General features: G+C 41.2%; 1 protein-coding gene across 1 annotated transcript in view; it reads right to left on the bottom strand.

Moving 5' to 3' along the window:
* kcnt1b (potassium sodium-activated channel subfamily T member 1b) overlaps positions 1-21,832 on the bottom strand; it is an 82,724-nt gene extending 60,892 nt beyond the window's left edge. The window contains exons 1-3 of the mRNA XM_030105787.1: positions 21,508-21,832; positions 15,382-15,430; positions 13,621-13,797 (exon numbers count right to left, since the gene is read on the bottom strand). Of these exons, the coding sequence (XP_029961647.1) occupies positions 13,621-13,797; positions 15,382-15,430; positions 21,508-21,574 (293 nt within the window). The 5' untranslated portion in view covers positions 21,575-21,832. The remainder of the gene's footprint in view (positions 1-13,620; positions 13,798-15,381; positions 15,431-21,507) is intronic.
* Between the last annotated feature and the right edge of the window lie 604 nt (positions 21,833-22,436).

Here is a 22,436-nt window from a genome sequence, read left to right as displayed (position 1 = left end):
ATTTATTTTTTTTCAGGTCAAATATAGGAACGAAACAGCTTCTAGAAGTATAAGGAGTCATTACACAATCTTGTGCAGAATTTGTTCAGACTCTTAAAAGCCAATATGAAGGTTTGTTTTACGTCCTCTCCACACACAATCACCAATTCTCTTTGAAAACTTTGTCATTAATGTGGCCAAACACGAGCACATCTGCAGATGAGCCAGGAAGCATCCAGCATGAGAAAAAGCAGTGTTGGTTTGTCCCTTGTTAGCAGGAAATGGTACGATGGCATTGTCTTTTCCAGCTCGTTTATACGGGCAGATTTCTTTTCAGTGAGGCCAACAGCTGTAAAATATCAATACAAGATAACACCTCCAATTTTTCTTTTTTCGTCCTCAATCAGCGGTTACCCTACAGCACATTCTACACGCTATCGATCACTGTGCAGGGGCAGTTTGAACAATAGGTTCCTTCCTCAACGTGTCGAGAGTTTCTTTTATTTACAGAAAAGCAACAGTCCTCCTCCTGACAGGATATAGTTCCACATGACTTTCATGCCGTTTTATAGATTTCCAACACAGTGCTTTAAAATTTAAGAGAAAAATGTGTGGCTACATAGTGCAATATATAACGTTCAGTGGAAAATAAACTGAAAAAGACACTGCTTATCGGCTATCCTACTTTTATATAAATGTTCAGCATTAATCTTTCTGCAACAGCTTAACCTTTTATATGTTTCACAAGCATAACAGTCATACCCTACTGGGCTTCAAGGAAAAAAATAGGGAGAGTTTTGGTGCATCATGAAGCAAAGGTCCTTGCGTAATAGCAGTAGTGAAAAAGTGTCAGTAAATGTGCTTCTCTACTGGCACCATCCATCATAATCATTTTATCCAGTTGAAGGTCATGGGCAGGTAATCAGAGTAATCACCACTACACAGAAACAAGATGACAACAGCAAATACTTGTGTAGCAATCGATGCCATTTTAACAACCGATTCTACTATTCTGTCAATGAAACCTCAGATTAGAATCTCATTCAAAACCACTGAAGGTAAATTAAAAGATTCTGAAAAGTTGGTGAAAAATAAAAATGAAAGTCCCAAGTTGGGATGTAATTATTTTCACTGTCTCCCTTGTTTCGATGGGGATCAGTCTCCGCAGCCAAGTTCAGCTGAGGTTACTTTACTTGTTTGGAGGAAGATGTTCCTTGACCAAGACTGAAGCGGCTTGTGGGCCAGTTTTGGCCCACTGGCCTTATGTTTTGAAACTCCTTTTGTAGATACAACAAATACGAACTTGGAACTTGACCTTAATGTAAAATGACAAATGGTTTGTGATTAAAGAGAATGTAGGAGTTCAAAAAGGGACATCAGGTGATTGACAGGTAGAGGAGGTGTATGAAAAGGCTCTTACCGAGCTCTGTTCTAAAATAAACGCTGCAAATCCGTGATCAGTGAACCACAGCAGATTTATTGATTATGAAACATTTTCCTGATTGCCTCAGCATGAATAGGCAAATGAGCATGGCGCCGCAGATAAAAGTCCCCCAAATCCACAGGGAGATGCCAGAGAGTGGTCATTAACTGGCCTTTAAAATGATTAATATCAAAACAACTCTGTGTGGCTTCATTACAAGACATTCTAGAAAGCAAAACGATCATTTAACTTAGAAAATAGAGCACTAAAGCAGTGCTGCATCGATTATGCAACCTCGCCACATAGCTGGAGCTCCCCTTTTATCCAGAATGCTGATGAAATTCTGACATGCCAGCCTCACCGATGCTATTTAAGCTGCAAAGACAACGCACAGGAGCTAAAGAGCCGAAGGACCTGAGACATCCAGGCACAAATACACAGAGGTGCAGGAGAGAGGACAAGGATGTTGGTAAACCCAGTGTTATTTTGCCTCTGTGTTCCACTCGATAGTTCCTCCACTAATTGCAGCTCTACCCGTGAGACTGTGCACTCTATCACTGAGATATCTGTAATGATTCCATATGAAGACCAATCAGAAAAGCCCTTTAGCAGAGCTGAACGTTCCCTTCTTCCACCAACAACTCGCAAGCCTACGATGGAAACAAATCAGAGCAGAAACTGAAACCCCACAGCAATTTTTTAGCTTTTCAGGAAGGCAATAACCGAGCTCACTTTCCAAGTTTAGGCTGGCTGGGAGCACAAATCCTCGGAGAACGAGAGCCCCTATAGAACGTGACAGCACAAAGCAGCAGGCAGACTCCAATCACCCTTCAAGCTGTAATATGTCAGAGACGCACAGTCGCTCTGCTGCTGATGAGGAGCAGTCTCGCAGCTCTCCAGTGTCTCCCACCCACTCCGCGCCGATGCTGATGACTAATGCCACCTATGGTCTGGCACTGCAAGTTTGGCTTGATAGGACGAAACACGTGTGTTCCTGGAAACAGCGCTCATGTCTTTGAGTCTGTCGCAATTTGAGGTGAGCTTATAAACTGGCTGCTTGCTGCTAGGAACATGTAAAGAATAACATGTGACATTGTCAAAGAAAACAAGGTCCATTTACACAGAAAAGTGAAAATGCTGAAAATAGTGTAGTTAACATGTGGGGCCACTAGTGGGTGCTGTTTAGTTTTTGCAATGAAATCACAGAGAACAGCTATAAACATTAACAATGGCGAGTACACACACTTATGTGTACTCGACCAAGTTGGATGCCACTCGGGATGACTCAACTCTAAAACTACCAAGTCCCAGAAGAGTATGGACATTTCGAATCATGACACTCTGGAGGACGCCACTGTTATTGATCATCTATTCGCACACATGCAGAAGAAATGTTAGCTATGTTGGTGATGTGCATGCGTAGTAGCAGTGTCTCAGAAAAGTTGTGTTCTAAGCATCGTTGTCATAATTGCACACCCAAATTGCAGCAAAGGTTTTCCGTATTAACTTGAAAAAGTCACGTAAATTCTGTCAGAAGGTGATCACGGTTCATCTTTCATTGAGTCCCCAATTGTTGAGTGAAATTCATCAAAAATTTGTGATTTTTAAAAAATTTTACTTATAATTTTGATTTGTTGCACTCTTTATCAGTATTTCACAAATGTAGTGAATTCATGTTTGGTCACCACATGTTAGTTCTGAGTTTTCAGTTGAGAAGGTTAGAGAACCTCCTCTAATCGATAATGTGGATAAAATTATAGGGTAACGTACAAAATATATAACTGTTGCATTAAGTTTTGTGCAATCATGAACTAATAGATAAGGGTTAACAAAACATGAGATAAACTTTCCAATGTGTAGATAACGATAGACGTATTTCCCAAAAAGGTATTTAGGATTTTTACCATTAAATATGTAACATGTTTTTCTATGGAGCAGGTTCAAAATTCTACAAACATGCAGACAGAGAACAGTTTAGGGAAGTAAGACATTTGGATAAGGATAATTCCAATACGTTTGATCACATTAAGGCTGACAGATAAAGACAGCAGCCCTTCAGCTCATCTGTTCTAGTGCAACAGAAGAAACAAGGGTAATGCTTCCTTTTACAGTACGGTAATTACCATGTATTAACATGGTAATTGCAAGGTAAGTACCATGTAATAAGGAGAAGTTACTGTAAAATTACCATGTAATTACAGGGTAACTATGTTGCTAATTACCTAGTACTTTTAGAGTAATTACCAAGCCAATTCCAGGCAAATACCAAGTAACTACCTGGTAGTAAGTATTAATTACTGGGTAATTATAATGTATATAGCAACTATGTCGGTAATTGCCAAGTACTTACTAAGTAATTGCTAAGTAATTACCATGTAATCGTTGGGACATGTAGACTTTTTACTAGGTATTACTAGGCACTGCTAGGTGTGTACGCTATGTATTTCCCTATTAGTCAAGTGTTTTTTACTACTTACCTGGTAACTTCTTAGTATTTCCCAGTAACTGCAACATTTACCTGGTAATTACGGTTGAACTGTAGACTACTGCAAAAGGAAGTGAGGCCTGTTTCCACACTATTACCTGGTAACTACTTATTCGTTACCCAGGAACTGCAAAAATACCTACCTGGAAATTACATAGTTATTAAAGTGGATTTGTACTGTAAAAGGAAGTGAGGTCTGTTTCCATGTTATTACATGGTAATTACTCATTTATTCCCCAGTAAATAGAAAAATATCTACCTGGAAATTACACAGTAATTAAAGTGGATTTGTACTGTAAAAGGAAGTGAGGTCTGTTTCCATGTTATTACCTGGTAATTACTCAGTATTTAGCCTGTTACTCGGAAACTTTCACATTACCCCACACACTTGTACCAAAAATGCAGCAAACCCCATCAGTGTCTGTGATACAGTCTCTGAACAGCACACTGTATCTGTCAGGAGATCAGAGTTTCCATCAAAACCACCATCACCAGCCATCACATTACATTAAGATGAACGCATTATTATTACATTTCCTCACTACGAACACCTCACTGTGACAGACATGCAAAAACAAGAGAGCTGCCAAAGATGAACATTTTAATCAAATGGAGTTCAACTTCTTATAAAACAATTTACAAAACAGTGCACATTTTTAGCAGTCAGACACCTTTTTTTTTAAGAAACAGAACAGATTTCTTTTGCAAAAAAACAAAATACAAATAACAGTGATAAACAATCACTATAAATCAACATTAATAAGTACACTGCTCCAGTCTTGTGAATTCACATCATCATGTGTTTTCTGCAGACCCGCTGGTCTACAGGAACCCTTGATCTCCATCATCCCGAATACCCAGGACCGCCGTCGCCAGGTGTTGTCACGTTGTCCACGTCCAGACTTGTGCCTCCCTCGGCGTGATGGAAACGAGGACAGCACAACTGTTCCTTCTTAATGCTCAGGGTTTATTCACTGTAACACCCAAACCCCAAACGTGAGAGCTGAAAACATACAAATATACATTTTAATAAACAGAAACTTACACAATAAACAAATATACACATTGCACAAAACACAAATATCTTTAAACCTTCAAATATACACATGAAACCGACATTACAACCGAAACATTCACCCAAGCCTGAACATGAGACCACAGCCACCCAGCACCAGCTGCAGAGCTCCACACTACCACCACGATAATGATCAATAAAACACAAAGAAAAATGGAAATATACACACCTCACTGGCTGCTTCACATTGTAAAGGAGGTAAGCCGTTTGTGTTTGCTCTTTTCACTGAGTTTTTTGTTCTTATTTTCTCTCTCCGCGTTTATCTGTGCATCACTTAATGTGGTCCTACCCGGAACGTTCCGCCGTAAACACGCTTTCTCTCATTAGAGTAGGAACCGAAATTTAATTAAATATAAATATCACTATATCACCAAGTGTCTGCAGACGTTCTGCCATAAATAAGCTTTCTGTCAGTCGAGGTAGAACCGAAATTTAATTAAATATAAATATCACCGAGTGGCGGAACTAACCCTCTGCAGACGTTCCGGGTAGGACCACATTAAGTGGTGCACACAAATGTGGAGAGAGAGAAAACGCTCCAAAAAGTATGTAAAAAGAGCAAAAACAAACGGCTTACAATGTGATGCAGTCAGTGAGGTGTGTATATTTCCATTTTTCTTGGTGTTTTATTGATCATTATAGTGGTGGTAGTGTGGTGGCTCTGCAGCTGGTGCTGGGTGGCTGTGGTCTCATGTTCAGGCTTGGGTGAATGTTTTGGTTGTAATGTCGGTTTCATGTGTATGTTTGAAGGTTTAAAGATATTTGTGTTTTGTGCAATGTGTATATTTGTTTATTGTGTAAGTTTCTGTTTATTAATATGTGTATTTGTGTGTTTTCAGGTCTCACGTTTGGGGTTTGGGCGTTAAAGTGAATAAACCCTGAGCATTAAGAAGGAACAGTTGTGCTGTCCTCGTTTCCATCACGCCGAGGGAGGTACAAGTCTGGACGTGGACAACGTGACAACACCTGGCGACGGCGGTCCTGGGTATTCGGGATGATGGAGATCAAGGGTTCCTGTAGACCAGACGGGTCTGCAGAAAACACATGATGTGAATTCACAAGACTGGAGCAGTGTACTTATTAATGTTGATTTATAGTGATTGTTTATCACTGTTATTTGTATTTTGTTTTTTTGCAAAAGAAATCTGTTCTGTTTATTAAAAAAAAAAAAAAGGTGCCTGACTGCTAAAAATGTGCACTGTTTTGTAAATTGTTTTATAAGAAGTTGAACTCCATTTGATTAAAATGTTCATCTTTGGCAGCTCTCTTGTTTTTGCATGTCTGTCACAGTGAGGTGTTCGTAGTGAGGAAATGTAATAATAATGCGTTCATCTTAATGTAATGTGATGGCTGGTGATGGTGGTTTTGATGGAAACTCTGATCTCCTGACAGATACAGTGTGCTGTTCAGAGACTGTATCACAGACACTGATGGGGTTTGCTGCATTTTTGGTACAAGTGTGTGGGGTAATGTGAAAGTTTCCGAGTAACAGGCTAAATACTGAGTAATTACCAGGTAATAACATGGAAACAGACCTCACTTCCTTTTACAGTACAAATCCACTTTAATTACTGTGTAATTTCCAGGTAGATATTTTTCTATTTACTGGGGAATAAATGAGTAATTACCATGTAATAACATGGAAACAGACCTCACTTCCTTTTACAGTACAAATCCACTTTAATAACTATGTAATTTCCAGGTAGGTATTTTTGCAGTTCCTGGGTAACGAATAAGTAGTTACCAGGTAATAGTGTGGAAACAGGCCTCACTTCCTTTTGCAGTAGTCTACAGTTCAACCGTAATTACCAGGTAAATGTTGCAGTTACTGGGAAATACTAAGAAGTTACCAGGTAAGTAGTAAAAAACACTTGACTAATAGGGAAATACATAGCGTACACACCTAGCAGTGCCTAGTAATACCTAGTAAAAAGTCTACATGTCCCAACGATTACATGGTAATTACTTAGCAATTACTTAGTAAGTACTTGGCAATTACCGACATAGTTGCTATATACATTATAATTACCCAGTAATTAATACTTACTACCAGGTAGTTACTTGGTATTTGCCTGGAATTGGCTTGGTAATTACTCTAAAAGTACTAGGTAATTAGCAACATAGTTACCCTGTAATTACATGGTAATTTTACAGTAACTTCTCCTTATTACATGGTACTTACCTTGCAATTACCATGTTAATACATGGTAATTACCGTACTGTAAAAGGAAGCGTTACCGAAACAAGTAACAAAATCATAAATACACACAGCCTTTATACCAAAAAACAGCACAGGTAGAATGTGCAGGGTTTATTCTCATTTGGATATAAATACACTAAAACTACAGCAGAAAGTCTGCAGCACATCTTCATTGTTTCATTTCAAATCTATTGTGGTAGCTTCAGGAGCTGCAACACTGCGGACTGTATGAATGCTCAAATGCTTACAACTATTAGTAACCGCTCAGTGGTGAGTATCCAAGCCGTGGTGTTACACCGATGCGCTATTCCCAACACTGCTCATCAGCCTCCGAAACTCATCCAGCCGTCAAATCCCAGTCGTCCCACTGTGCTGCAGAAGCGGCGCAGACAAACAGCTGCTGCCTGTATCGGTACGTGATTATCATCTCAGGACATTTCATTCAATAGGAAGAAAAAAAAAAAAACAACTCAACGATCATAGTGCAATAAAAAGCTTTTAAAATTTAAAGAGAATTTCATTAGGAGGAGGAGACACAAGGCTTCAGACGTTCAACAGCTTGGGGCTGATGAGATGTTGCCGAATCAATAGAAGTCTTTGAAATACAGCTGGAACAACACACCACATATTGCGCGGCGGTAAAGCTGTCGAGAGATAAGAGATCTACATGAGGACGATGTGCGCTGACAGCCAATCATGCGTCGGCGCCGGATCATCGTACTGAGTGCCACCGTTTGACTGGCAAGGAGGTGTTGGGAGTTGATTTAGTGACCAATTAAAGCTGCTCGCTCTGTCGACATCGCTCCCATCAGCTCCCAGCCTTGATTAGAGGAGGGCAGAAAAACCCTCAACAGGATTAGACATGCGGAGGAAAGATAGATGGAACCAATTATCCCCCTGATGCACTTCCTGTTACGAGTATGTGGAGGCTTCTTTCTATTTTTGCCTTTGACTGAGGACCCCCTCCTTACCCTAACTCCCCTCCTTTGGCTAACACACACTCACATGTATAATCAGGCATGGATGCAGACTCCAGCACACACACCTGCCTAGACTACACACACACCAATTGCTTGTTCGACCCAAGAACTCCAGTGCGATTGCTCCTCTTCAGCACCCACACACGCAGCGCCGCCATTATGTCCCTCTGACACCCAGAGCTGCCCAGGAGGGACACGACCACCCTCTCCACCCACACTCCACCTCCTCTTATTCAGCCCACACAGCGCTCAGTACTGTACGCCCACATCCACAGCCCCAGACACACAGACAGAAATACAAACACAAAGGACACGCTTCCTCTGACAGCACAGACGGGGCAGTGCTGTGGGAAGGTCACACACCGACAATGGAGGATCTGTCCAAAGAAATATAAAAACACCAACAAAGAAAAGCAAAATGCACATTGAACAGGCCCTGGTGCAGAGAAACACTCTATTCTCCTGGTTTGGTAACACTGAGTGCTGAAAACAGGGTGATGAAAAATGTAAACACTCCATGTTTCCAGGATTTTTGTTTTTGCAAGCGTGTATGAAATATTCCAAAATTATGAGTTTGCTGTGGCTAAACTACAAATAAAACCCATGTCATAAAAGGTCATTGGATCGGAGGCTGGTGGAGGGTTAAAGTTGGCTAGCTAGCTGTGCGAGTCGAGCATGTTCCCTGGGGGTAAGGATCTGATGAGCAGCTTAACCTCATTCATATTCCCTCAATTAATTTGCCTCTTCATCTCAAAATTTTGCGCAGAGGAGGGTTGCTGCTTTGGGTTGACAAAATTAGATTCACACATGTTTAAGAAAAGCATAACATACAAAAAAACCTTCTAATTCTACATGATGGTGAGGACCAGATGTCCAGGTCAGAGACAATCTGTGGCAACCTTCAGACAAAAGCTAGGAATCAATGAACTAGTTCAGAGCATGAAAAATGATTCTTTAGGGATAGTAAAGTCATCTAAAAATCCATTGCTGGGAGATGAATTCAAAAGCTTTATTGAAAAATGCGGTAAGTCAAATGAAACAGGAGTGTGAAACATAAAGCCCATGAGATCAGAGATGCTGCCTTAAAAGCTAACTATCTCATTGCTATCAAAGTAGCCTCAAACCCATGCTGTCAGGGTGAGTTTGTAAATATATGCATAAAACAACAGGCTATAGGAGAGTTTTTTTTTTTTGACATTTCATTGTATTTTGCATCAGAAGGTGCCATTAAAATTGGCTTTATTTTGAAATTAAAGTCATTTTCTGGAGTAATTGTTTGGTCTTATGAAAACACAGACATTTTCATCACATATACTCAGAACCACAACAGAGGAAAAACTATAAGGTTTAAATTTAAAGGTTATTATGGCACTATTTTACCGTTCCGGCCCACTTAAGATAGAATTGGTATGTTTGTGACCCAAAAACAAAAATGTGCTTGACACCCCTGATCTATAAGCTTGTGAAAGATATCTATTCGTTGGATTTTTGGAACACGTCATTTCTTGGTTCAACATGTTTGTACACATTGGTGCAACGTGAAAACTTTCATTTCCAATGTTGCTTGGATAATGAACTCCCAGAGAGATGCTGAGTGACTCTTCATCATCCCCGAGGACTTTTGCTCACTGCTTTTTCCTCTTAAAACCCACGATGCACAGAGAGAGAAGCGAAAGGCCATCAGGGCAGCGACTTTCTGTTGCTCCCTGTGGGGCTTTATTTGTTTTCAGGCTTCACACTCCACGAGGCACCATCATAGAAAATACATAAAACCACAGCACATGAGCACACAGAGGGCCATAAACTAAGAGATACAACGTCCCCAAAGGCCGGTGACACCGTCTGTCTGCATTTCCACTCCAGAGCTCGGAAACTAGATATTCCGCTACGATGGCATCCAGATGCCATCAATAAAAGACGCACTCTTATTTAGCTTTTACATCTATTTCCATTCCATATCAAGCATTTGGTTTTGTGTCCGGCACACACTGTGGAATGTTCCAACATTGTGCTGGTAGCCCAGCAACAAGATCCAATTACCTTTCACAATTGAATAGGGATCTCTGGGGAAATGCTGGAAACAGCCTGTTTCTGCAGGTGCACAGTTTTTACATACTTCTGTCAGCTGAATTCCAAACTGGTGACCAAACGATAGTTGTTTAAAAGATGGAAGACAAGCATTTCCATATGCTTGATGATCTTTATGGTGAACAGGTGTTGCATAGTACTGTAAAAAACGGTATTGATACAACTGGCTGGAAACGCACTAAAGGACACAAAAGCAATAAGCACCTGTGGAGAAAGCACTGTCTAGTTTGGAAGTGAGTGTCCCGCAGCTCCAAATGCTTTGGGTACACAAAAGGTAGAGCACTGAGATAAAGCATGCTGACATCAATTGACTGCAGGACCCTGGAGATGCCGGACAGCAGAGCAACAGGACAGGGACAATGCTGTGAGAGTCTTGTGTTGGAAAAAAAAAAAAAAAACAGTCTTGGAGCTTCCTGATGTCAAATTTCTGAAGTGACATTTTATAAGACACATTTCCATTGGTAGCCGCACACAGAAAAATATTTATCTTCAGACTTATTAGTGAAGACAAGAGCCACCGACGCACGGTCAGCAACAACCTGGGGTCTGCAGGGGAGAGATAAGCCAGGCTGTGTGTCCTCTGTCAGATCGACCGCTGATAAATTAGAAAGTCAACGGTACCGATGCGGATAAACAGCTGCACAAATCAACTGAACAAATGTGTGAGTGTGGCCTCTTCCAGATGAATAGCACAGCGTGATATAATGTGAACACCGAGGGATGCAGGAGTTGTGAGATTTCTTATGTGAACTGACCTTTCGGTTGGAGTGACCGATGCCCTTTGGTCTCAGCTTTTGTCAGACGAGCTACCGTGCAGCTTGCCACCTACTTTGACTTGTCAGATAGGGCACACACACACGAGCAAGAAGCAAATGCCAAAATAATGTATAACAGATGTTTACAGGGAAATGGAAATATCCTTTAAACCAGCAGTGCCCACACTTTTTCAGTTTAATGCATAATTGGATGTAGTGACCCACCTCCTCCTACAGTTCTGCTTCTTGTGGCTACTGCTGTACATTCAATATAGTCATGGGTGACACATCAAATGGACAATTCAACATACAGGATGGCTGTTAAAAAAAGTGTTGTTTCCTATGCCAAGCAGAATTTAAGTATCATCTATCACCATTAAACGCATTAAATTGTTATTTGATTTTGTGTGTCAATTACAAGTTTACCAATCACGACAATTAATTGTCATTCACATGTCTGATTTAAAGGTGCCGTAGGCAGGATTACCTAAGCAAGATGGCGATTTGACCCATCTAAGATGACGATTTGAAACCCAGCACAGCCTCTCCTGTCCTGTTTTCTCTGACATCACGCCCTTATGCAAGTTAAGCCCCTCCCACAAGAACGTGCGCGCGAACGTGACACAATGCCTGCCGACTCAAGCACTTAACGGCTTTACAATGACGAGCAGGACAACTTTTGCAACTGGCTCTTCTGATTGGTCAAAAATACCTGGAGCGGTCGAGAATCCTTTTCAACTCAGAACAGAGACAGATGGAAACGCTGCGCCCTCGCGGTAGTGCAATTATACTACACTCCTAAAGGATTATCAATGGATACTCTAACATTTAATACAAAGAAAACAGAAAAATTAGCATTGACTAGCAAAATCCTGCCTACGGCACCTTTCAAACAAATGAAATAATACAGAAGACATGAGGCTGGGTTAAAAACTTACTGGCATTTGTCTTTTTATTTCCCAGACCATCAGCTTTCAATGTCTTGATAAATTCACAGATGGCAAAAAAGTTTGTCAATTTCAGTAAATGTTTCTTAAGCTTTTACTTTGCAGAGACATAAAGTGCATTTTATAAACTGGTGTTTCTAAAACTCTGCCCTTCGCATAAACAGGAGTAGTAATGTGTTAACCTTCATGTAAAAAACATCTTTCAATGAGGTGTCAAACTCAAAACTTTCCCAATAATCTTTTGTGAAATTAAACATTTTATTGATAAATTCAGAATTTGGGGCACATTTAATGCAGGAGAGTTTAGATTGTAGAGTGGTCAGTACTGTCGCTTTACAGCAGAATACACTGGGTTCACATCCTAAGATCTGAAGCCTCCCTGTGATTACATTGCATGTTTTTCTAGTTCGTGTGTGGTTTTCCTGCAAATACTGGTAAATGCGAAATACCCTTTATGCGAGATGAATGAGTTGAAATGATTCTGGAACGTCAATGTGGGGGATTGGGATCATCTTTTTGGTTTCCTTCTGATGAAAAGCATCCTGTACAGAGCCTGCCTGACTTCTGGAAGTAGAAGTGTGCCAAATAAGTAAGTGATCAGGGATAGTGTTCCCCCCCATATTTATCTGATGTACAAGGAGACACTTGTGACAAACTGATTTACTGCTTTGAACCAAACACACAGAATTTGAACCCGGTGGATCAATATTAATACATGATAAAAGGGTTACCAACATAGGAAAAAAAAAGGCTAATAAATGTTTCAGAACCACATGAGCTCCTCCTACTTGTGCTTTTTCTAAATTCAAAATGAACAGCACACACATAAGCAGTGCTATCGGAATGCTTTCAGCTATTCCAGATCCTCCTGTAAGATTGCTTCATTTCAGCACCATGGACAGCGCCTCTGTGCTCAGCAGCAGGCTCGGCTCGCTCTTCTACTCCAGCTGCTGATTTGCCACTCCTCACCCGACCCTCTAACCCCAACAATTGCTGTCGTCGAACTCTCGGGAGGTTACCAAACATTTCCACTCTCCAGAGACAAGAGTCAAGGGTCGAGAGCGGGGATATTTTAGGCTCACTGGTTTGAGAACATTCAGAATATTTCTCCATCTGATCAAACCTCAGTGACAATTCGAAGCGGGGCTTGTGCTCCTAACCCGATTATGTGTGTCGAGGTCTCGCTTTGGTGTGACGGAGATGAATCAGAGTTTGGTCAGTAGTTTAAAATCCCTCCAGGTGGGCATGAGATTTTCCCATCCTGCAACAATATGATAACTACACGTGACAAATTCATCATTTGAAAACAGAGCGAAAGATCTGAGGATCTCTGCTGCATTGCTCAAGAGGCACAGCTCCTTTTCCAATAGAAAACCATCCTCACAACTCCATTTCTCTTTCTGCTGCACACCAGCACATGAGAAGCAACCTCTAAAAGCAACTCTAGCCACCTCTTTGAAAGGAAATGTATGAAAATATGAAGTGTAATAGAGGCAGCTGGGGAAGTAAGTATATCCTCACTCACTCAAGGTGAAAGCATTTCAAGCTTCCAGGTAGATCTGAACACAGAGGCACACGCACACACGCACTCACACACACACACACACACTCAACAGCCAATGCAAGGATATCTCCTGCACATAAACCAACGCCATTTCCTCCTATTTTTGCTGATGCTTTCATGCTACCTGTCATCATTCTGAAATGTCTGGTCCCCCAGCAGCAGGTCCCTGAAGCGGTAGCGAGGCGGAAGAGGCGGCACCTCCGTATCCACCTCGGCCATCTTCAGTGTGGAGATGTCCAGGATGACCCCCGAATTGCTGCGGTTGCTCTTCGGCAGGATCTCGGTGGGGGTGGTGGAGGGCCTGCACAGTGGTAAAGGAGAAGAAACCACTTTGTACTTGACATTTCAACAGGTTTTTTTTGGTGGCTGACAAGAAAAACAACCGTGAAAAATCTTGTATAAAAGGGAGTGCTGGCTCATTAGCAGTTCCTAACATTTTGAGTGAAAGACTGTCACTTTTCTGGTAGAACCAACTCCCAGTTTGAGATGAGGACGAGTTTGACACAGCTTCTTGATTCATGAGCAGAACTGAAAACTCTCTTGTTAAACACTTTTATTCCTGTCGTGTAAGCACTTGCAGGATTTGGCAGGCATGCACTTCCATAATTCTTAGAATAGATATACAGAACATTAACTTTTTACCAATATAGGGACTTTTGCTGAATCACAGTTAACATCACGTATTTGGAACTCGAATTTGGCATTCAGGTATTTCAAAGTTTACATTACGTTGAAAAAAGGGGAGAAAGGTGCTCATGCATTGCACATTTCGAATTGCTACAGAAGTAATTAAAAAAAAAAAATCTTGTTTTATCCATTTACATGTCAGAATTAGTCTCTCGTAGGCTCTTTCTGTTTTCCGTTATGTGTGTAACCCTTGCTGTAGAGCTAAAAGTTAGTGGTCTTTGGTGATCTCCCTCTCCAGCTCTCTTAACCACAACATGTCGAGCAACAGGATCCAGCACGTCTAGATCTGGTTCTGCTGAAGTGTCTTCCTGTTAAAATAAAAAAATAAATAAATAAAAATTTAAAAAAAAGAGAAAGAGAAATTTTCCTCTGTACTATACAATTTCAATGTGAAGTGCCACTAAGATGACTTTGTTACAACTGACACTGTAAAAATAAAACTGGCTTTAATGTGGAAGCCACAGAAGATTCCATTAGCTTAAGTCAAAGAGAATAAAACATATTCTAGCATCTGGAGGAGACTGGGGAAACTGCAGATTTCTTTCACTTTGACAGCGCCTCATATTGGTGAGAGTTGATTCTGTAAGTGTTTGGCTTCAGTGTCATCTTCAGAGCTCAGAGTCGGTCCCACAAAAAAAGATAAAGCTTGGGAAACAGGCAGGTCTTTATTTATTGGGACTAAAAGGTGCAAACATCAATTAAAAAAAAAAAAAAAGCTTTTCCTGAGACTAAACAGAATTTGACATATTGGAGGAACAACAGATACCATTAAGATAATGTCAGTCTTTCACGGCCACAGATGCCTGCACTTTCTCCTGATCTGATTCGTATAAGAAAAGCTGATTGTGGCACTCATCCTCTGAGTCAAAGCCCATCACGCATAACAGTACGAGGATGCCTTCATGTAAGTGACCCATTTCACACACACATGATGTATTATTAAACTAAATAAAACCAACATATAGTACTGCATGCATTATTCAGAAAGGGAGGGGGAGGACATCATTTTTTTGTCCTGCATCAAAGCGAGGACGCTGTCAGGAGGAGGTTAACAGAGACAAATATGAAAGCACAGCCCACCTACTCAAACAGAAAACTGTGTTTTCGTGCGTCTCAAACAGCACTGGCTGTGTCGATGGCTTCTCAGCATGTCATGCAGTGGCACATGTAGGGGAAATTAAGTGCTTTGGGAAATTACCTGTCACCATGGGAACTGGATGATCGGCGTGGAGGGCTCATGGCTGTTTCTTGTGGGGGATCGGAGTGACGGGAGCCAGGCAACGACAGGGAGAGAGAGGACAGAGGAAGACTTTAAACACACTTATTAAATATTCACTTTGTTAGGACTTAGGAAGGATGTAATGAGATTACATTACCGCTTCAATCTACAAAAGACTTTGAAGAGCTCTCGCCAACTCGCTGCTCTTTAAACAGGGTGAGATTACACCCAATGCTTTAATACAAGCATAAAGTTTAATATTTATGCATTCCCTTGTCTCACACTCAGCTCAAATTGATGGTGCTTTATTATTCATGGTGTATGCGCTGCATGCTGAAAATGTGGAAAGTATTAATTCATGCAGGTCGATTGGTTGCCACTCCAAACAGGTCAGTGGAAAAGTAAGCAAACTCCAGAGGAATTTACAGCTACTTTGATATATTGGAATGTAGAAACATGCGGAGCAGTGCCCATTTGAATGAAAGCCACAATTTTATAAGCAAATAGTATAATCTAGTATTTACCTTATACAACCCCAACTCCAGAAAAGTTGGAACGGGGAACCAATTGACAATATAAGGACACCAATCAAACTTGCATTATGTATGTTTTGGGGCCTTAGAAAAATCAGTGCCTGAAGAAATCCCTCAAACACATACGAATAACATGCAAATTCTACACCAAAGGACCTGCATTAGAACCTGTGACCTTCTAACTCCAAGGTGAGAGTATTTATCACTGTGCCACCCCAGAGGGACTCAGTCCAAAATGCTCTTTTCATATCCAATGATGTTACTGTGTTACAGATTAACCTAATCTGTGATAAAATGATACTGGTATTATCACTTTTTCAGCAATTTTCTGCACCTATTCCATTTTTCCCCTCATGTGTTACAAACATGAAAGTCCAAAAACATCAATTGTTTTACATACAGCATTTCATATCTTATTTTTCATATGTTTCATTGTGGCTGATTGAGGTCAGTAGGAGCCGTTATTGATAGACATTGGTTTTACACATATGGGAATTCTGCTGTCTTATTAGGCTATTTAAACTATTTTTTTTTCCAACAGAGTGCATCATAAAGAAAAAATATTGCTCATGTAACCACAGAAATGTCACAGTCACTTCTCGGAGCTCTTCCCAGTTACTCACGATCACACCGTTGAGTACTGAATGTACAATTTCACCATAAGAAGACTGACAAATACTAAGCATGAGACACACATACAAGTCGACTTCTAAGCCTTGATGAAAAGATAAATTAAGTATACTAACTTCTACAACAAAGAAATAGGCTTATAATGCCCCACTGTTAGTTTGGTGTTATGTGTTTTTTAGATTTTTTAAGCCATTTTACAGCAGAAATATCAACTGATCAAAGAGGAATTGTTTCTGTGGGTTTATCCTGATCAATACAGGATTTCTCAAGGTACTCTGGCTTTCTCCCACAATCCAAAAACATGCTTGATAGTTTCGTGGAAACTCTAAACTGGTCTTATGTGTTGTCTATGTCATCCTTCACCACAGCCCTGCCTCAAATTTCAAGAGTACACCCTGTCTTTCACCTTGAATTGACTTGAATAGGTCCCAACTGAATAAAAACAAATAATGGGATTGGTTGCTGTTCTTCGGCTGGTATTGCAGATTAGGATTGACTGGAGAAATCCCTGTTATGCGATAGCAAAGGCAAAAACAGCTGTCTAGCTGTCCATCTTCTGCACCTTCAGAACAGCGGTGACCAGATTAAAGCTTCATAATCAGAAGGTTTTCCAGCTGAAGCAGGTTTAACGTGACACATTATACTTGTAAATGAGCTCCAGTAGTTTGCTGCAGCTGCTTTCACACTGATATTTCTTTCGAGACGCTGAGAGAGTGGAGCATCCTTTTTCCATTACGACTGAATATGATGACATGGAGAGTGTCACGGTCAAATGGATACAGCTTGTTTGTTTGTTTTTTTTGTTTTTTTTTATTGCCTTCATCATTTTAGAGAACAATTAAGACTCCTCTCCGTGAAGCTTTTACTAACCACAGCTAGTCATCAGGAGTCTTGTGTGTTGTAGATGGCTGTGTATGTATAAAGTCATTTGCATTATTCCCTGGACTGTGGAAGCCTTATCGGCTCAAACTAGTAACGTGCGTGGAGCAGTGCTTCCTCAGGATACTGCAATGGCTGTCACACTGGGAAAAAAACGCAACTAGGTCAACTTAAACCGCAGTTACTTTAACTTATTCCCCATGCCAAGATCTTCCCATCTCCTTCACACTTTCAGAATGTAAAGACTGAAGATATCTGGCAGTGCATTTGAAACAATCTCCATTAAGAGGTATTCGTCCATAAAACTGTTGGCAAGTGGGGCAGATTTGAATCATCAGTCTCGGACTGACTGCCCGAGTAATGCAGACACAGAGATTTACCTTTAAAAAGAGGTCGCCGCTAACATTAATATCATTTGAGGTGCCTAAAAACCACAAAGAGATCATACAAGCTTGACCACAATGATAAGCATGTTAGGAAAAAATGTTTGTCATCCAAATGCATCAGCACAAAACCACAGATTGCCAGTAAACACTTAGGCAGAGAGGAGACTTTTCAGGATATGATGTGGTCTGAGGAGATTAATAGAGACTGATGGATCTGGATACAAAGACAGTAAATATGTCCAAGTGTCGAAATCATAAGGTAATGATTATTAGAATACAGTAGTAGAAAGTTATTGGTGCACAGCAAAGAACAGAGAGATGGTGGAACAGACTCATCATAGTCCTCATTTGAATTCTAAAAAATGCTCCAAGGCCCTCAAAAGAAGCAACATATGGAAAGAAGCTCCTCAAATATCGCACAACAAATCTATAAAACATCTACAATGAGTTCTTTTTACACTAAAGCAAGGTATGCCTTCTAAAACTGAGGTTAAGTTTACATCCAAACAACATTAAATCTATTCATGTTTTTGTTCATTAAATAGTTTAAAAAATATTTGTCTCTCTCATATTATGTTTGAGTGCATGACCTTTATCCGTAAACATAAGCAAAGGCTTCCACGTCCATAGATATATTTTAAAAAAACAAAAAAACAACACATTTAGTACTTTCATGTGACTGCATGTCTTTAGAAATCTTCTGTTCTGCCAGTGGAAGGAGAATGGTATTCCCTAACACACCTATAGTCCATGTAGGCCTGGTTGAACATGACCATTACTCGTGTGTGTGTTCTACTTGAGTGGATGTATGCTGGGCTTTTCTTCACAGATGTCTCTACATGGCCGTACAGTGGGCTTATCCATGTTTCCCAGTGAGGTCATTTGTTGTTGATTTTCTGCTGAATTATCCACACAGTGAGCAATAAGTGGGTAGTGTAGGGATTTGTGTGTGTGTGTGTGTGTGTGTGTGTGTGTGTGTGTGTGTGTGTGTGTGTGTGTGTGTGTGTGTGCTAATCATGGTCCAGTGTGAGCAGCCTTGAGTGGACAACGACCACCCAGAGACATGCTGTCCCCGATTAACAGGATGATAGGGGAGTGAGGAGATTATAAATGCCAGGTTGGAGAGTAAAGGGAATAAGACGCGGAGATGGGGGGAGTGAGAGAACGCAGTACCCTCTGGACACGATAAAAAAACATCAGAATGAGCTATAACACGACTATTAAAACACAGACTCTGCAACCTCCAAGAGAGAACCTAATGGAGGAGGAAAAGTGACCACTATAATAAGGAGCAGAGTGGCTCCCGCCTCCCGGTAACAGACCATCTTCACTTAAAAGGATGGTATGGTTGGGAAAAAAAGAAAAAAAAAAGACATGAAGCATGAAAAGAAAAACAACAACATGCAGAAAATCAGTGTCCAAAGGTCAGGCAAGGATGAAATGAAGAGCAAAAAAATGTTCATCTGTGATAAACTATAATCTTCTTCAAAAGGCTATATTACAGGAAACGCTTGCCATTAGAACAATGTTGCAGTTAGCATTACATCTAAAACACTTTCATAATAACACAAAAAGTACAAAGGCTGGGAATGCTTAGAGCATAATGCAATCCTACTTTTCTTATTAGCGCTTATTAAACTTTCATAATGTCTTGGTTGCTCAACCAAGACATCAAGAATTACTGCAAATGAGAGACGCAACACTGGATGACAGTACATTGGGTATCCAACAACAGAACCCAACCCCCACCTCCCACCATCTGTGGAAAAAACAGGTGACTGTTAGTTCCATATGATTTAAACGAAGAACATTTAGATAATTATAAGAACTCAAACCACTTAATCCACCTCCACACACACAAACGACTGAGCTGTGTGGAACAGCCCATAAAACTATATGGATGAAGCAGTTAAACCATATAGATGAAGCTATAAAACCACACGGATGAGGGCCCTGCAGCCTCATAGTGATCTATTGGTAGATCCCCTGGAAGCTCAGGTTTTTCTCAGTTTGTTCCTTTCACTCTTCTTTGACTCTTAACTTCAGTCAACATGAAGCCAAAGGGATGCAGATCAAAACATCCCAATCAACGCAGTGTTTGGACTGTTGCAGCATTTAAGTGCCACATTTTTAATAGAGGGGTAACTTGGAAATGAGAAACCAGCTGCATCTTGCATCTCCAGAAAAGAGCTGGCATGGCTGGCCCGTTGGACCTTGTTGACCTGGAGTATCCGGTTGACCTGCTTGACCTGTTTTATCTGGTTGGCCTGGTTTACCTTGCTGCGTCTCTGAGCGAGGTCCCATCATGGTAAACAAAGTTCAGCTTCAGGTGACCTCCAGCGCCGCCGGGCCAACGCGGGCTGCTCCATCAACGCGTCCCTGACACAGCTCCATCAGCGTTGGAAGGTGACGGTCACAGCAGAACCAGGAGCTCGGGAGAGTCTGCTCAGACTTCCAGTGGCTCTAAAACAGTCCACGAGCCATCTTTACTTCCTGTAATGTTTTCAAAGAAAACAAGTCCCGGTCTTCGGTGCTGATTGGCTGAAACCTGCTCGAAGCCCTTCATAAATCACACACCTGATATTAATTGACATATCAATGCGCCAGACGCGTCACCGCTCTGGAACAACTTTGTTTGCCACTCTTGACGAACTACATCCCGCCGCGGAATGAAGAGAAAACGATAAATGTGGATTTTCAGCTCTAGAAACTTAATTTCCCACTTCTTGTTTATAATTAGCTAGCAGTCTCTTTGCTTGTAGCAGTTACATAACAACGCTTGGTTTAAAAAATTATATATATATGAAGAGAGAAAAAAAAAATCACAGCAAGTGCCGTCTTCCCGCGGCTCGTCTCCACTCCTCCGCTGCCGTCTCCCGCCACGCAAACATTCGCATATAACAGAAGGTCATCACCACCGAGACGTCGCCGCTGTCCTCCCCGCGTTACCACGCTGTCCTGACCGCATCAGCATCCCCTCCTCCCCGCAGGAGCAGCAGCAGCAGCAGGAGGAGGAGGAGGAGAGGAGGAGAGGAGGGAGGGGAGGCGCCGACTCCTCAGCCTGCTGCTGCTGCCTGCAGTCACCGCCGGCGCCTCGCCATCTGCTGGACAGCTCGGAAAAAAGCTCCCGAGCTGAGGATGCTGACAAAACTTCCAGTAACAAGACTGAAGAAAAATCAAGAATCCTTCAGTGCAGTGGCTGAATCTAAAAAATACTCACTAGAGTCCAGAGAAATGACGGATTTTCCAGCCACATCTTTAAAGTACATCACCACATATGTCTAATTGCACGTTTACAGGATGTGGTTTGAACAATGTGTATTTTTTAAGCAAATATTGTGGCGTGAAATACAGTTTAATCCGGTTTATGTATTCTGTCCTCAGCTGTCAGAGTCATCTGGTGGAAAATAGTGGAAAGTGCAACTTTGCTGCGACTTGTGGAGGATGCAGTCAGCAGAATTCACTCAAATCAAGGTGTGTATCAACAAAAACACAATGCACTAGAACACTGAATTAAACCTGCATTTAGTTGATATTTATTCTTTTTTTTTTTCTTCTCAAAATCCAACATCAAATAACACACAGTGCATGCAAAGTCTTGTCAAGTTCTGTTCACAACATGTAAACATTCTGCACAGACGGACCACACGTACAGTTTTCCATCGTTAAAAACATACCTGTCACACTCCTTTCCTCTGCTATCTGCCTCACTACAGTCCCCCTCAAATTGAAAAAAATATTCATTGTGCGCGCACAGAGGAGTCGCCGCTGGCTCCTGCGGATCTCTGGAACGGCCGTGTGTCTCTGCGTGCGCTCCTCGCGCGCAGCCTCTCCACATTTCAGCCCATTATTCTCCAGGGGGGAATGCGCTCAGAGCGTCATCGTTTTATAAAGCCCACACAGCCACTCATGCTTTTCCCATGCCAGCCCGACCGGCAGCAGCGGCAGCAGTCACATTTCACTCACTCGCTTATCTCCCCGAAAGATCTCAATTCCCACAGATTCCCTACGACTCCATCCAGAAGATGTCTTTCTCCTGAATGTTTGTGCGATCTGAATGATGAAGGGAAGCGGGAGCTGACGCAGCTGTGGGCAGATTTGGGCATAGCATCATAAAAATCCACACAACCTGCTGCAGTCTTTAAAGTGATGATATGATGTCTCTTGATTTACTGAAGCAATTCAATTATCTCTAACGGTCTTTTTTCTCCATAACATTCAGTAACTTTGTAATTTACCATTATTGTAATCCATTCACAATCCACCTTCGATTAATAACAAGAAGCTGTTATTTTAAAATTCAATGTTTTCTTCAACCTTCTTTCACTCATAGAAACAAATAGGCATGCAGTCCTAATATCTATACTAGATCACTGTTATCTCTCCATTGGGAACGTCTATCTAATGTAAAACTAATATCTCTACTTCAATTCAAAATCATTGTGCAATAATGAGGAAATGCAGCCGAAAAGCATTCCACTGATTCATCCCTGGATAAAAGAGGCCTGTTTTTGTTAGCAGGAGACATAAAAAAGAGCCATAACTTTAATGGTAACCTAGTAACCTATAATGTGCTTTAATTTAATGTTTGCAGTCAATTCTACGA

The sequence above is a fragment of the Salarias fasciatus genome, chromosome 12 (assembly GCF_902148845.1).
Source record: "Salarias fasciatus chromosome 12, fSalaFa1.1, whole genome shotgun sequence".
NCBI classification, from domain to species: domain Eukaryota; kingdom Metazoa; phylum Chordata; class Actinopteri; order Blenniiformes; family Blenniidae; genus Salarias; species Salarias fasciatus.
Note: the sequence above shows the minus strand (reverse complement) of the source record. Positions and strands in the feature narration are given on the sequence as shown.